General features: G+C 34.5%; 8 protein-coding genes across 8 annotated transcripts, besides 1 other annotated feature; 4 read left to right on the top strand and 4 right to left on the bottom strand. All coding sequences in view use genetic code 12, as the record gives it.

Moving 5' to 3' along the window:
• Window positions 1-1,151: 1,151 nt before the first annotated feature.
• DEHA2C00528g (DEHA2C00528p) lies at window positions 1,152-1,583 on the top strand (the record flags this gene model as incomplete). Its single annotated transcript, XM_457703.1, has 1 exon — window positions 1,152-1,583. The coding sequence occupies one exon, from the start codon at window positions 1,152-1,154 to the stop codon at window positions 1,581-1,583; it is 432 nt and encodes a 143-aa protein (XP_457703.2).
• Window positions 1,584-2,881: 1,298 nt separating this feature from the next.
• DEHA2C00506g (DEHA2C00506p) lies at window positions 2,882-4,351 on the bottom strand (the record flags this gene model as incomplete). The annotated part of the gene is made up of 1 exon (XM_457702.1): window positions 2,882-4,351. The coding sequence occupies one exon, from the start codon at window positions 4,349-4,351 to the stop codon at window positions 2,882-2,884; it is 1,470 nt and encodes a 489-aa protein (XP_457702.1).
• Window positions 4,352-5,200: 849 nt separating this feature from the next.
• Window positions 5,201-6,517, top strand: DEHA2C00484g (DEHA2C00484p; the record flags this gene model as incomplete). The annotated part of the gene is made up of 1 exon (XM_457701.1): window positions 5,201-6,517. One exon carries the CDS (start codon window positions 5,201-5,203, stop codon window positions 6,515-6,517), a length of 1,317 nt encoding a protein of 438 aa, XP_457701.2.
• A 1,154-nt stretch (window positions 6,518-7,671) lies between these two features.
• Window positions 7,672-7,940: a long terminal repeat (solo LTR of Debaryomyces hansenii Tdh2 retrotransposon).
• Window positions 7,941-8,515: 575 nt separating this feature from the next.
• DEHA2C00440g (DEHA2C00440p) lies at window positions 8,516-9,760 on the bottom strand (the record flags this gene model as incomplete). The annotated part of the gene is made up of 1 exon (XM_457700.1): window positions 8,516-9,760. One exon carries the CDS (start codon window positions 9,758-9,760, stop codon window positions 8,516-8,518), a length of 1,245 nt encoding a protein of 414 aa, XP_457700.1.
• Window positions 9,761-9,851: 91 nt separating this feature from the next.
• Window positions 9,852-10,277, bottom strand: DEHA2C00418g (DEHA2C00418p; the record flags this gene model as incomplete). The annotated part of the gene is made up of 1 exon (XM_457699.1): window positions 9,852-10,277. The coding sequence occupies one exon, from the start codon at window positions 10,275-10,277 to the stop codon at window positions 9,852-9,854; it is 426 nt and encodes a 141-aa protein (XP_457699.1).
• A 3,340-nt stretch (window positions 10,278-13,617) lies between these two features.
• DEHA2C00396g (DEHA2C00396p) lies at window positions 13,618-13,875 on the top strand (the record flags this gene model as incomplete). The annotated part of the gene is made up of 1 exon (XM_002770102.1): window positions 13,618-13,875. One exon carries the CDS (start codon window positions 13,618-13,620, stop codon window positions 13,873-13,875), a length of 258 nt encoding a protein of 85 aa, XP_002770148.1.
• Window positions 13,876-14,155: 280 nt separating this feature from the next.
• DEHA2C00374g (DEHA2C00374p) lies at window positions 14,156-14,392 on the bottom strand (the record flags this gene model as incomplete). Its single annotated transcript, XM_002770101.1, has 1 exon — window positions 14,156-14,392. The coding sequence occupies one exon, from the start codon at window positions 14,390-14,392 to the stop codon at window positions 14,156-14,158; it is 237 nt and encodes a 78-aa protein (XP_002770147.1).
• An 812-nt stretch (window positions 14,393-15,204) lies between these two features.
• Window positions 15,205-15,501, top strand: DEHA2C00352g (DEHA2C00352p; the record flags this gene model as incomplete). The annotated part of the gene is made up of 1 exon (XM_457698.1): window positions 15,205-15,501. The coding sequence occupies one exon, from the start codon at window positions 15,205-15,207 to the stop codon at window positions 15,499-15,501; it is 297 nt and encodes a 98-aa protein (XP_457698.1).
• Window positions 15,502-16,057: the final 556 nt, after the last annotated feature.

Here is a 16,057-nt window from a genome sequence, read left to right as displayed (position 1 = left end):
GACAAATTAGGTTCCAATCCAGTGAGTGCTAATCCTGGGAGGATCAAGAGTGAGCATAGACAGTTGTGCAGTATATTTGATACGCCAACTCCAAAGGAACATGAATTATCAAATATAGAAAGTATGAGTTGATAACTATATAGATGTATATATTAAGAATAATCGACTCTGAAGAGTAGGAGAGAAGAGATATCCTGTAGCTGCCAATTTGCTGCAACCTACTAAATGCGAATGCTAGGCAATTTTCAATTCACAATTCCCGTAATGGAAAACAAAAAAAAATACCAGTCGGAAGCAATATTAGTACCAGGGAATGCGGTGACACCATATCCCTACACTAAAACCGATAATTATTTTCCAATGTCTTTTGTAACACCGCATTTTGAAACATTGGAACAGCACTACGGATTTACGACACGATACCCAAAATGTCAGTAAAGAAGCTAAGAAGAGTTATTTACTCTTGTCATAAGTAGACATTAATATCACTGGCTTATAGATACTAAAACATACTTCATTGAAAAGACAGTTCAGAAAATTTAGAATTGTTAAGGTTGAAAGCATCAAATTAGGCAATACGCTTTCCGCTAAAATATTTCAAGATAAACGTTGCCCCTGTATTAAAGTACTGGTGTCAGTGTATTAATGAGAGATTATATAGTGCAAACTAAGCTGTACAGTATATATATGGATTATTTAAGCGATTAGACTCAAATATTACAGGTAAATCGAGAGAAGTTTATGCAGAAAGGGTTCTCCACAGTTAGCGTTTCTTCTTTTTACTTGAGATATTTATAAAGCTATTGGAACGGTGAAAGATGCATTTAGAATTATAGAAAATAGTTTTATTAGGGACGACTTCCTAATCACTGAATACGCTCAGTATCACTTTTATGCTTTTTAATTGAAATATACCTTCATAGGCCCTGTGATGTCATCATATTCTACAGACAGCTCGTCAAAACACAATCTAACCACGAGATATTTATGAAACTATACTACACTAGTGGAATCAGGTATAATTAACTGACCTCGAATCATAAAAAAAATCGCGCCAGTCATTAAAAATACTTCTTTGCGGTTTGCGCACGCTGAAGGTGTTTAGGAAATTTTAGTTGCCAGAGGTCGCATTCGTTTACTTTTCATTATTCATGAATAAAATAAGTAAGCTTAAACCATTTGGCCCAAAACTAGCAATGGCCCTTAAGATAACTTGTGTTACCATGTTATGCCTTGCTATACTAGTAGTAGCTCAAGCAAGAAATGACCTGCATGACGTTCTGATGCCAGTAAAAGTGGTACCAGATGTCGAGCATCCAGACAGTATTAGTAGTGACCTTATAAAACGTAACTGGGCACCAGCAGTTCTAGCAGGCGGGTCAACGTTATTCGCAGGAATAGCGGTCATATCCTATCAATTAACAAAAATTGCTTGTTCGCCATCAATACTAGCCAGACTAGCCGTGTTTACGATTTCTGTCGGCGTTGAATATATTTTGTTTTGGGCCGGTATAACATTGCTATCAGTATCTGTACTGTCTTTATTGGCTTTCCTTTTATTAGATAGCTTGATAAATCCTTAGTTTAACAGACGCTTGTTCCTATTGTGGATTGGCTTATGCATTTCATAATGTTTGATTAGCATTTTCATTGATATAGATAAGGGGATTTACAAAAGTATTACCAAAATATTAATGAGTTGGATGACGATTTCCACTAAGTTGATAGCATAGATGGTGACAAACAAGCACCAAGGAAATTATGCATGGCATGGTGAGGTAGCCCCAATACTGGCAGTGACACATTTATGTTGAGGTATATTCATAGGACTTTGGAGGAATTGATGGTGATTGTGAAGGAAAACAGTGAACGGTAGGCTAAAACACAGTGTAACTATGAGTAACATTTCAATTGGTTCAAAGTAGCCTTCAAAAGGAAAAGCTTGCATATCAATTACTTTATTTTCCAAGTTGCATAGTTTTACATAGTCAAATTTATTAGAAATAGTAATCTATTCTAAAAATACTTAAGATTTTATTTCATTTTTTCAAGTGAACTGATAATTTCAAATATATAATTTTGTACTTAAATAATGTTGTATATAATGGTTTTTAAGAACTGAATAAAGTCGTTTTGTGTTCGTTTCCGCGCTGTGCTGAAAAACCTTTCGCATGCACTATGCGCGCTGATGAGCTGTCATTTTCTGAAAAATATTCAACCCTGCATCTTTTGCAACAAAAATGGAAGCATACTGCATACGTATTGTCTTTGGCGGCATGGTTATGACTGGTTATCCCCGTACAAAATGTGTTAATCTGTCTTCGTTCATTTTGAGAGTTCCATCAAAATATGTAATAAACAAAACATAATAATAATAATCCAGTAGTTTATAGATGCATCACACATCCAATAGGAAACATGGGTTACCTATACATTTCTCTCTGGAGGCTAAATCCTGAACGCTCTACAAGGAAAATAGCCCATACCTCCCCCGTATTTCAATTTATATTCCAATAGAGAGATTTGCTAACAATATAAGTATTCATTCGTTCATATTTTTATTATATATTAAATATCTACGGGTAAACATGGGAGTCTTTACCGAAGATTATCATAGGAGAGGAGATGTTTGGGCCTGAGCCTAATTATTTTGTACGAGGACTCACGGTCACAGTTCACAGCTCACATGTTGTTGTAGAGTTTGGTAACAAAATATTACTTAAATGACCCCATTATTCTTATAAATATCTCGGCCCTCGACTTCGGCATGAAATTTTTTTTTCGCAATTTTCGGAAATTACATCATTATTACATTATGTATTCAATTTCTATCAATTAATATATATACAAATATACGTAAACGCAATTCTTAGGTCTAGGTTTAATCTTCATGTTTGGCAGGATCAGTGAATTTTGAATGTGACCTTATTTTGGGACCGAAAACATAAAACACAAAAGGGACTGCACAAATAATGAGACTCAAGAATGCCAATAAGCTTGCAGCCCAATGAATACCTAGATTATTATACATAGGATCTGTTATATGAATCATTGCTGCTGACACGTTATATCTCACTAATGTAAGGGAGCTCAAAGCACTAGCCGAGTTAACTCCATACGCATCGATAATATAAGAATACGTGGTGAGGAAGACTTGCATCATGCCCACTCCGAAAAAAAAGGTCGAAACTATAGAGGACCAGGGAGAAATGGTATCATAAGTGGTCCAAGAAATCCAAAGGAGTGAAATTGGAATGAGCCAGCAACAAAACATGAGTGGAATTAACCTCGATTCTGGATCTACCTTCTCAATGGACCCATTTTCATTGACTTCTTTCATGTAAATTATATATGCAATAGGAGCCACTATAAACAAATTGGATAGAATACCAATTGTCACCGCAATGAATGGAAGTGAGCTCTTCGCCGTACTAAACCCCCAAGTTGCAAATATAATAGGAAATGATTCAAAATCTGAGAATAAGACGATATAGGTGATACTAATACAGATAGTAAAGCACGTCACTATGGGCTCTCCGACAGCAAAAAGGAAGGGCCTCATAAAAACTGATAAAGAAAAGGGAGACTTTCCTTCTCTTTGAAACTCGTGGTATGAAATATATCTTTTATCGCCTGTCATTTGTCGTATACTGGCAGCTTTTAAATCCATAATAATAGGGCAGTAAGTTTCTGGCATAAAGAAAAAACACGCTAGAGAGAAAGCAAAGGCAAGAATAGCAACCATATAGTTGGTCCATCTCCATCCTAAATATGATACTGTCAAATAGCTTCCTATTACAGGTCCTAAGCATGGTCCAAGGAAGCCTGAAACACCAAAGAAAGGAAAAGCTAGAGTTCTTTTGTCAGGTTGCCACATATCTGCAATGCTTCCACCTGCATTTGAAAGGGGGGTTGTCCCAAAAAACCCAGCAAAAAATCGACAGATTCCTAACGATGCCATATTTTTGGATGTTGCGGCACCAACTTGAAAGCAGGAGAATACAAACATACTGACAATATATATAGGAAGTCGCCCAAACTCTTCGCACAAAGGCGCGAGCACTGGTGCCCCCATTGCGAAACCAACTAGGAAAAGAGAAGTGGTCATACCGGCGACTTCCTTCGTGACTTTGAAATCTTCCATAATTGATTCGTAGGTACCGGAACCTATAGATGAAGCTAATGTAACGAGAAAGCTTATGAAAGCAAGCATTACGGTGCAACCAAAACGTTTCCGCTTGCTCCAATTTAATGGATTCTTAGCAGCATCTTCTGGTCCCCAATTCACAATAAAATCAACCTCTTTACTTAGAACACTATACTCTTCCTTGTATAAGTTAATGGAGTCCATTAATGCTTTATAATTAATAGAACAAAAAGTAAACACGCAGCAAGGACGAGAATTACAGACTTTATATCAGTAAAAATTAATGTAGGTTAAAACTTTCTGGTAAGGTTTTTACTTCAAAGTAAGGTCCGATCCGATGCTCTGATTTGCCGCTCGCGTGTACTGAACCGATCCAATTCGGAATCGGAAATCACGCATTTACCCAATTTGAGTACTTTTTTTTCTTAAAGATGATGCTGACATCTGCATTTATACTGTATAGGGATTAGCCCTTTCAAAGTGACAGGATGTACATGGAGCTGTCACGCGTATAGAACAGTGCGAAGTTGTTTGATGCAATGCTTCCGGACAAGATCCAGAGAGGAATCCTGTATTGGTTCACCTACAGTATAACAAGCGCGAGATAAGTTTTGTGAGGTGCGGCAGACACACCTCAAAGCGGTGCATCGAGTTGTATTACACCAAAAGCATCAGTACAGATCTCGAGATGTACCTTCTGGTTTACGAGACCATTGCGCGGACCCTGAGCCATTCGGTGGTCACGTCCACGGATCATTACGGGACGATTGCATTGGCTGGGACTGCGTCTGCAGTTTATTAGTTTCGAGGGTGAGATTGTTGAACCTGCACCTGATCCTGTTGTTGATGCGGATGTGGATGTTGATGAGGTAACGCTTATGCATCTATTACATAAGCTCTATACCCGTTTTTATAAGAATTGAGCATCGGATTTTTATGTTTATTATTTGCTTTTAAATAATTTCAATCGCTTATGCAAATATTGACAAAAATACTCTGGAATGAATATATACTATTCTTTTGGTTACTATATCCCTAAAGGCTGGGTAAGCCATGTTTTCCAAAGTACAGTTACAAATATTAGTTGATGATAGCATCATATACAAACCAAATGATACAGTAACAGGCTCTTTAATAATAAAAGCGAAAAAAAGTTTTGACCTTCGGGTAATAAGCCTACGATTCTTTGGTATGTTACATACGACCTATATCGAAAGAATCGTTATTAGAGATACGTATTCTCAAGAAAATGGGAATATAGACACTAATACACGAACGAAATACATTCATCATGAAGAGCCTCACCATTTGTTTATGGAAACTGAAAAATTTAATTCTACGTTGAACCTAGAGAGATTTGCCGAGGACGAAATAAAAGAGTATTCTTTCAATTTTGTATTTCCTCTGTCAGCGACATGTCATGAATGTGGCAAGCATTCTACACTACCTCCGACTATTAATCGAGTAGAAGGTGATTCTATGATTTTAAGTGCATACTATTCGCTAGAAGCTGAAGTTGTGCCTGATTCACGCTTTAGTACATCAAGTAGATGCCAGAAGATCCTAAACTTTCAACCAGTTGGAGATGAAAGTTTGATAACGGTGCTTAGAAATTCCTCAGAGATACCAAAGCAGACAGTTGTATGGAGATCTAAATTGAAAAAAATTGTAGATGAAAGGTATTTAGAGCTTTATGATGATAATCATGAAATAAAAGATTCTAGTACAATTTCATCACTTATGTCAATTTCAAGCCCACTAAGAAAACCACATAGAAATACCAGGGCAATTAGAGGAATCTTTAATAAGAACTATAGATCTGAAATTTATGACAAATTAGTAGGTGATGTTAAATTAGAAGTAGAGTTGATTCTAGTTTCCAAATTATTCAATAATTCGACAAATATATCTGATACTTTAAAATTGTTTATCCGTAGTCGAATTGAAGATTTGAGGCCCAACTTTTTATTATATTGTGATGAATCGTCACAGTTGGGCTCTTTTGTTATTACAGATATTTCGCTTTCAATAACAAGCAACTATTCTATATTTGCGCAAGGCCATAGGGGGTTCGTGAAAAGAACTACGCCAATACTCAAAAAGTTTTACGGCTACGAATTGACTTTTGATTTGATAGATTTTTTGCCAAGTATCAATGATCCTCTTGTAAGAGAATGGAAAATTCCGATTGAGAAACTATTCAGCAACGAAAAAATGAATTTGAGCTCCATACTACTAGGTCCTAATTACAGTAGTGCTTGTGGTGCTTTGGAATTAACGCATACAATTGATTTACTGTTGGGAATTGCATCAAATATAGAAGAATCTCCACAGTACTCGAATTTCTCTTCCGATATTGTTTTAGTGTAATTAGGAAAGTGATTATGTTATTGATGCTCCTCTATTGTAGAACGAAGAATTATTGCAGAATTATTTTTAAAGTCAGGAAAACAATATAGATATATTGAATTTTGAGCTATAATTTGGTCAAAGTCTAATTATTGAGAAAATATTTGGGTTACCAAATGTCTCTCTCTCGTTATTCAACCCCCTCGTGATTCACCCCGCTTGTGAATCTGTTCCTAAATATCCTTGATTATAGAAAACATTACTATTGAATAGGTAGATAAAATATTATTTATATTTAAACCTTCAAAAGTTTTCATTTGTGTATTGTTAAAGGATTTAATTCATCTTTTCAATTGTTCCGTTCTATTATTTAAATATAAATTTCCATAATAATGATTCAAATTGCACCTAATAATTAAGTATATATTGTATTAATCACGGCCCAAATATATGTTTCCAATTTTGAGCTTTCAATTGTAAATTTTGATAGGAGACTATACCCTGCAAGCTCATAATAACTGTTATACCCCATACTAAAAGTTCAAACTGGTTCATATTTACTTTCGAGAGCACCATGAAGTCATGGTAATATTAAATTAAAACAAATAAACAGAGCTAAGTGATTACTAATAATGCCGCAAGTGACAACGTAAGCTTCATGTACGATTTTTTATCCTGCAATTTGCTCGAGGTATCACCTTGTCCTACACACTTGATCGATGGCCCGATTCTGGCTGCTCTGGAGTAGTGAAAGATCGAATTGTTATTCTTAGTTTCATAATTTGAAATACAGGTGTTGAAGACATTTTTGTTTTATGAAGGAGACTTTGATTCTACTAATTTAGATTCAGATAATCGTTCTTATACTTTAACATTAGTAATAGTGGCTTCATTTCACCGCAATGAATCTCATGTATAAAGTTCGAACTCAAATTAAAGCACCCGTTTAAAGCAAGGGATTATATGCACACTTTGAATTGTTAATGTCTGATCAAGAGCTATCAATCTTTATTGCAAAGTTACATTCTTTTCTTGTTATGTGTAGAGATATATTCCTTCCCTTTTTTAACATAATTCACTTACACGAATTATATGACTATTGTATTGGTTAAAATATAATTATCTCAATAGTCCATTGCTATTGCAGGGGATTTGAGTAGAGTATATTCTTTTTCATTGGGACTATGATAAAGGTCGTGTAAATACCTCAAATATATAGGGAAGAATACTTATGTATTAGTATTATAGATATACTGGCCTTATATATCAATATTCGCTACTATAGAAGTAGTTAAGCGATCGATCTACCTATCGATGACTTTTTAGGATAGTCTTAATTAAGTATATTCTGCTTAATCGCTGTTCGTTAATTAGAAAATTCATCTTCTTCTTGGAGATTCATTCCTAATTTATATTCTTGTTTCGTTTCAACTCATTAAGATTAAATCTTAAAAGTTTCATTACTGTCATTTTTACACTTGTCTATTCTCAAAAGAATCTTCTGATTGAAGGAATTCATCTGTCCCTAAAAGCTTTAGATAACCAAGCTCAGAAAGAGAAAATTAAAGATAAATCATCAGGGCAACACTAGTTTTACATTAATTGTCAAATTTTAGGTACATATACATATATATAGTTCTATGCGCTACTCCTCTTATCAGCAGGGTATCAAAACCACTAATTATAGATAGGCGATAACTAGCTGCGATATCCCTTACGCGAACAGTTGCCTTTTCAGGCCGTCGCTGGATTCAAGGATAGAGATAATGAGTGAATGAGGAAGAATTTCTACTATAATGACCCTAGAATTAAACAAACTAATTGAAGTAAATTTGTTTACGGAGATTATTCGTTGTGTTTGTAAGAACTAAAAATACCTTATATAGAAGAGCATAAGCCAATAATCAAGAAATGTGTAACTTATGACTTGAATTTTGAGCATCAATGTTGATAGGTTTATTGGACGTCTAACGATCTCTGGCTGTCATTAATGAGTGAAGTAGGATCAAACATATTATATCATGCAACTGGAGATTTACAAGTAAAAGAAGTGGTTATCCCACTAGCAAACGATTCTTTAAGAAGTTCAGCACTTGAATAGATACCAAGAATTGCTGTAGCTAATGAAGCAAGAAAAAGAACGATGTGACAGGTATTTAAAAGCCATTTCGCCTTGAACGCACGAATCCACCTTGATGCATTCTTCCAAGAATCCACACGATTTGTTGACTTACTTATAGGATCATATTCACCATCTCCTGCTAGTGCACCAATTTGCAAATCTATGCCAAAGATAAGTATTGCTGGAAAGGTATATGTGAATTGCAAAATGCATACAGCACCCACAAGACTTGTTAAAGCTGAAAACTGCGGAATTGCAGAAGCAAGAATAAATGCAAATCCCCAATACATAATAATAGCAATACACCAGATATATCTTCCCTTTTTAGAAGTAATATCTGGAGTGTGGAAAACCTTTTGGAAGAATGTTTGGTAAAAAACCTTGATACCGACATTCCCATAAAGTCCAGCAGCAATAAGAGCTGAAACCAAATTAACTATGTTAGCAACTGTTTGTATTGTATATGCACTTATACCCTGATTTGCAGGATTAACCACAAATTGCCCTTGCTGAGAATATACAAATAAACCATAAAAGAGGTAAACAATACTTATAAATACTTGAGCAGTTATCATTCCTTTCCAGAAATCCCAAGGACGTTTCATTTCCGACATGAGCTCTACAAAAACCATTGCACCACCATAAGAGTATACCACATTCATACATGCAGATAATTGATTTGTGAAAGCGGTTGAACCAGACCCACTCATGATAATTTTAGTAATAACTGGCCCTTTTTTTATACCCATTGTTCCTGCTGCAGCTACATAGTTTGGCGCTGAATGTGAAACAGAAGCCATTGTTGCAATAATAACGAAAACATTCATCCAGATGGCTAAATTCGCTAAGAAACCAAATCTTTGCAACGATCTAATTTGACCAATTATCATACCAGCAAGGGACCAGACTAAAATTAATACCGTGTAGCAGCCTTTTCCTTTTGTAATCTGTGATAAACCTTGGCCATTACCAAGAATAATAACAGAAACACTGCATAATAATTGAAGACACTGAAGGAAATCAACACCGTATCTTACACGAGGGCCATAAATACGGCCAACGATATCACCATAAGTTTTTAAAGGATACTTTTCTGAGTCAAGTTTTAAATATATCTTCCATAAAAGATATCCACAGTACATAGCAGCAATACCAAATAAGAAAAACAATAATGCTCCAGGAACATATCCTAGTTGAGAGATAGAATAAGGCGCACTAGTAGGTCCAAGAATATCAGTTGTAATTAAAAAAAAAGACTGAGCCCCAAGAAGCAGACTTTACCATTCTATTTGCATTATCGATACTGGTATTAGTTGGTTCTGAAATCAAATCTTGAGTTACCTCATTTTCAAGAACCACATTCTTTTCTTTGTCTTGGCCTGTTGGTTTTTCTTTGTCTTGTCCTGTTGGTTCCTTTTTGTTGGTCTTACCCATGAAAATGGTTTTAATAAGATTTATCATCGGAACAGTTGGAGCAGCCTCCCCCCATTCCGTAGATTTTTCCCTTTCTCTTTGTAACTTGGCTTCATATAGAATTTCTTCTAAACTAACATCTTGAAATCTTTCCTCTCCATTCTCTCTAGCCATATTATCAAACACTCTTCCATTTGTAGACAATACCGTCGATGCAGCCGAAGTAATAGCTTGAAGTTGAGGCATCTCTTTATACCAGTCTTAATGCAAAAGTAAATTAGTCTAATATATTTAGAATTAAAAATCGAAGCCTAGAGGAGACATTTTAATAGTTTTTCTGTTCTCTTACTGTGATAGCTTATCTAAATCTTTTTGGTCGAAATTATCGTGCCGTACGAGGCTCCATTTTATTTGAGTAGGCCTTTTCCCAGAATAGTCTGGTGGCTGAAAATATATTTCTGAATCAAAAGCAGCTGGGCGCTTAAAACATATGCATAATAAAATACTGTGCACGATAAAATATCTTTTGACATTTCTTTCTTTTTAAATAGATGCTTTTCATCCACTAGTTTTTTAAGAATCGTTTGTTCTACTAGAGGCAAAATGAGAATATGTATACGCACTGTGACTCTTCATCTATGAAATGGTAAATAAATCCCTATCATAACGCAAGGCTTTAGCAATTAATTCAATATACAGTATATGCATGTGTCATAATTACGAAATTGATTAGCCAATAATCACTCTTATGCGAGTGTCAAATTAGTGTGATAACTCGGCTATGTAACTTTCATTCGAAAAAATAATTGTTCCTCAGAGAATATAGCATTGTACTTTTCGTATAATGCTTTCAATTTATTTTGTGGTTTTACTTGAGTAGAATATAATGGATCATGTGACTTCGCGAATTTATGTCACTAAGTCTGCTGGTTTTTTTCTATATTGCGGAAGCTTTACAACTTAGTTTCCTCCGCTCTTGTCTTGAATTACGACATAAAATATTAATTGCTGAACATTCAAACAGTTTTATTTACACTATCATGCAGTACCAAAAATCCATTAATTTATGTGTCGGTAGTATTTCTTGTCGCACTACATATTAGTGAAAGAAAAATAGCTAGTTCCAACAAACCCTATAAAATATCAAAATAGTTTAGAGAGCACTTTCACATCTAAAGGGTTAAACCAAAACTCAGAAATTCAATCTAACATAAAAATAAACAAACTATCTGTTTATATCGGAATTTATTAGCACTTTAGGAGAATAAGGACAATCTATTCGGACTCATGACATCATATTGCCTTGAAATGATATTCTAAAAATAGACTTGAACTTTTAATAACTACGTAACTCGTAGTTATGACACAAACTCCAATACCTTAGGTTAATTTTTTATTGAACTTGATGATACCAGATGCACCTGTAGGTATTTATTCCACTAATAAGAGGACTCGGAACATTTTATTCAAAACTTCTAAGGTCTATCTAATTTTCCATGGTGACCGAATACAATCTGATAATACAATTTTACTTAATAATTAGCCAAATTCTTATTTCCTATGGTCCCATGTCAATTTATAATACTTGGTTAAGAGAATTTCGAAGTAGAAGAATGCTTTTTGTGTAGTAATTTACGGCGGACATGGGAAACAAGCAGGACAAGTCAAAAAGAGATGAAATGTTCAATACAGCGTACTTAGAAAGAGAAGATTTTGAGCTAATATGACATGGGTTGAGGTATTCAATTACTGATAACGTAGCAGCTGATAACGTAGCATCTGATAATTCAGGGGACAAATTACACCAACCAGGCTATTTGCATGGCATGTCGTTATAATCACTATTTTATCACGTAAACACATTAAAAAAGACTCCTTTCAGAAATATTGATAGTAAGTTGGTCACTTAATGATATTAAGCCAAATTCGGTATTGACATCATAGTGCTATTGACCTAGGATAATTAATTAGGAACTTAACTTATTCATTATCCATTTTGACGAGTTGTGATTTTGTATATGGTGATGAAAATCCAACTTAATTGTCAAGGAACTTCCATATATATTAGGAAACTCAAGGACAGTTGTATTTGACTTTTTATTCTTCTACCAGGGGTTTTTATACAAGGATTCTGGGAGAAATACTCTGTCATGAGTATGGATGACTGGAATCACATCAACTATTCACTAATAATTATGAATATTCAGCTTTACTATAATACTTATAAACAACTGCAAATTTGCACGATGATCCGGTTGAGACGAAACAAAATGTGTACATAAGGAATACATCTTCAAGAACATGGATACGTTTATTATTCAATGAGAAGCACTTTAGTAATTAAACCTTAATCAATCCTTCACTCATTTGTTGACAGGTAATCTTAGCGAGTTGTTCAAGGCACTCCACTAGCAACCTATGCTTATATAGGTATCAAATAGTACGAATAATCATTGTTTTATTTATAGAAACACGTTTTTTATTCTTTCGAAGGAATGACAACTTTTTAGTCTATTGTAAGAATTAATAAGTTAGATTATGACCTGAATTAAAACTATACCCTGCAATTGGGTGGAAGTGCGACAAAAGCCCATACAAAAACTGGAAGCATAGTGTTGTTTACTTTTGAGGGAGCTATGACGCCATGGCTCCTCCGTAACCAAAATAAACATAGTTTTATGTAATATAGTTAACCAGCGTAGTATAAGTTTGCGAGGTGCGAGATCTTCAAGCGGTGCAACGAATTCTATTACACTAAGAGCGTAAGTGCAGATCTCGAACTCTTAATAAGAAAATTTCAATGCAGGTTATGTATGAGAACTATACTGTTGACTTACACAAAATATGCGCGATAATAGAAAATTACTATGTTAATAATTAGGCTTCAATACAATTAACATTTCTTACGCTGCGGCGACGCATGTTCTGAAGCTGGGATTTAGTATATAAGAAGCAGAATACTACCCGATAACGATAAAATATAGTGTAATGTAAGAATCTTGTTTTTGTCAAGTTGTAGCCATTTCAAATATCAGTTAATTTATAAAATATTCCAATATCTTCGAGATTGAACAAAAATTATAAATAGTTTTTTCCATTGAAATTTTGTCAAAATATTATACACTAATTCTAATATTGAAATATGGAGACTTTCAGATTATATTTCCAAAGTTAGTGGTGTTATAAGTGTTGCAATTATCAGGTTAGTTCTTGTTAGGTCGCACACAAGATATTAGCTAGTCGTTGATAGTGATGGTTATCGGGCTTAAATTGAGCCCGCCTTATTCGGACTAAAAAATGATACTCATACGACTATCCGGCAATGTCATTTAATGTTCTAAATATTTATGGTTCAAATGTTTATGAAATGATCGTTTACCAGATAACTCTAATCTGTAGATACAACCCTACACCTTCAATTTAAAATTAGGCAAAAGAAAGTACTGTCAAAACCCTACACCTTCAGTTTAAAATTAGGCAAAAGAAAGTACTGTCAAAACCCTGCACCTCTGTTAAATGGATATCTTGACACATTTACGGTATACAAGGTTGACAGCTGCCGCGCTGCGAAACTCCCATATAACAGATGTCAGAACAACTCTTAGAAGAATTTAATGCCAAACTGGTGAATGAGTCAGTAAAAAAACTCAATAACGATGCGTTTGTGAGGCTCCAGAAGTTGAAGAATATCCCCTTTAAAGAACTTCCTCGTGATACGAGATATTCTCAGCAGTCGAAAGTTTTAAGTTCTGCCTTGGAGTATAGTTTGTTAACCGAAGTCAGGAAAGAACAGTTTGAATATACTCGGTTTGTGTCAAGTTATGAAGCAGTTTCAGATATATAATAAGCGCTCAGAAAACTTTCAATAATCTTCATAGGAATTAAAGCATCAGGCCTCTACTCTATCTTTACTTACATAGGGGGATGCACAAGCTGAATTTTATTCACATTCGAAAAATATATACGTAAGTTCTTCTCGATAGCTAACCATGATTCAATTATAGCTGTAAAATATTAATTTGTTATTAGTTTCAAGTTATTCAAAACTTGCAATCTTTATTGGGTCGCAAACCATAATGAAGCAAAATATAAAACACTGAGGATAGTTGTGAGTCCTTTTCTAGTTATAGAAACCCATTTTTCATGTTCTTCGAATTTGGTAGGCTCAGTGATTGTAATGGTAAAGTTGTACCATACCATTTCCAGTTGTCATCTTTATTGAAAATGTTTTCATTGTAGTGATCATTAGTATCCTTATCGTAAATTTTCTTGGCGGTAACAAGGACAGCATCCGCTCCATTAATCTCATCTTCGGTCTTACCTTTATATTTTGTGTTTAACTTTTTATCAATATAAGCCATGCTTCTTTCAAAACTAAGCTCTAAATTGTAGATGGTTGGCAGTGGCAGGTAACGAAATAGGGTATACTTCTTGCACTTACTAATAAAACTAGAGGAGATATCATTCCAAATTTCAACCTGTTTGTTTGAATGTAATTCTCTAAATGGTCTTTTTTCTATAGTTTCTAAAACTAGAAATTCCGAAAGTTTTCTTGCGGCGAATATCAATTAGAAAGTAAAAGTACCATAGGATAAAATTAGTCCAAAGAAGATTTGACCTAAGACTATACTTGAACTGACTTTAATAATATCATCATAAATAAGAAATATTTCACCAGCAATAAGAATAACATAAAAAGATATAAGCACTTTAAGTATCCAACTAATTTTGTCCAAATATGACATAGTTTAAACTTTTTGTAAGTCTAGGAAGAGCCTTTGTAAAGTTTGCGACGAAATAAAAATGGCTCGCAAGGAGCAGAAGTGTTCTTTTAAACGTTTAGATACAGGAATCAAATGATTGGGACAGACTCATCCGAAATTTTAATTTAAATAGTAGCTCAAACTTTTTCCCTCCCAAAACGTATTTCATAAGATAAACAACCATGGCTACATTGAAATATGTTTACGCTAACCTTTCTTTCAAGCCACTCATGATTTTCTGTGTCACTTGTATTTTTTATGAGGGATACGCTTGATTAAAAGGATATGAAAAACAAACATATAATAATTTGTTCTTACACTTAGTGTCAATATTTGGATTTCAAGGTAGCCACTTTTACAAATTAAGAAAGGGATCGGAAGAAGTAATCGAACTGGTTTTGGTAACTAATATGATTAAGAAGAGACCTTTCAGATATATTAAAGGTTCATATAAAGGTGAAAAAGTTTGGCAAGAAATTATTGCAGACATCAATAGACAAGTAAAAGCTAGAGTGAACAACAAGAATTATGAAATGGACGACATCGACGCAGTAAAGGATAGATTTTTCGGAATAATGAATAATTTTTTTCGAGCTTGCAAGAAGAATAAAAAGTCAATTAACGACTTCACTAATTGGGAAAAGACCTTATTAATGGCAAGAAATATGTACGATGAGGATGTAGCTAGTGAAAAAGCGCTTGATTGAATATAATTATTACGAATTGCGTCAGATCCTCAAGCGGTGCATCTTGTTCCTTCAGTACGTTAACGCGGACCTCGAGATGTTTTGCTATGTGTTCCAAACCATTTCACGGATGTAAGACTGTTCATTACCACGTACACGGAGAAGCCCAACTAATTATTCATTTACGGTGAAGTAGTATTCGTGATACTCTGCTAGCACTGAACCCTTTACAGTATATATGTAGAATAACAGGACTCCTAAATTTGTTGTCTTCTTTTATATCTTTTACCGTTAATTCTTTTTACGCCTCAAGTATTGCGCTATCTATAAATATTAGAATATCCTTACACCTGTTTTAGTCTAAGGCGAATATGACATTTGACCCCTTTCTTCACAAGATATATATGAAAGGTATTATCAAACTATCGCAAAGTGTAGTGATGTTAACTGGCTTCGAACTATCCCCTGCACTTGGAGTTAGCGTGTTTTTCCCATAGTTAAGGTGCACACTCGTTTAGGTGCAATGTCGCGGGTTCAATGACGTAAATGTTTGCAAACTGGTATAAAAAAAAAGAAG

The sequence above is a fragment of the Debaryomyces hansenii genome, assembly GCF_000006445.2.
Source record: "Debaryomyces hansenii CBS767 chromosome C complete sequence".
NCBI lineage: Eukaryota > Fungi > Ascomycota > Pichiomycetes > Serinales > Debaryomycetaceae > Debaryomyces > Debaryomyces hansenii.
Note: the sequence above shows the minus strand (reverse complement) of the source record. Positions and strands in the feature narration are given on the sequence as shown.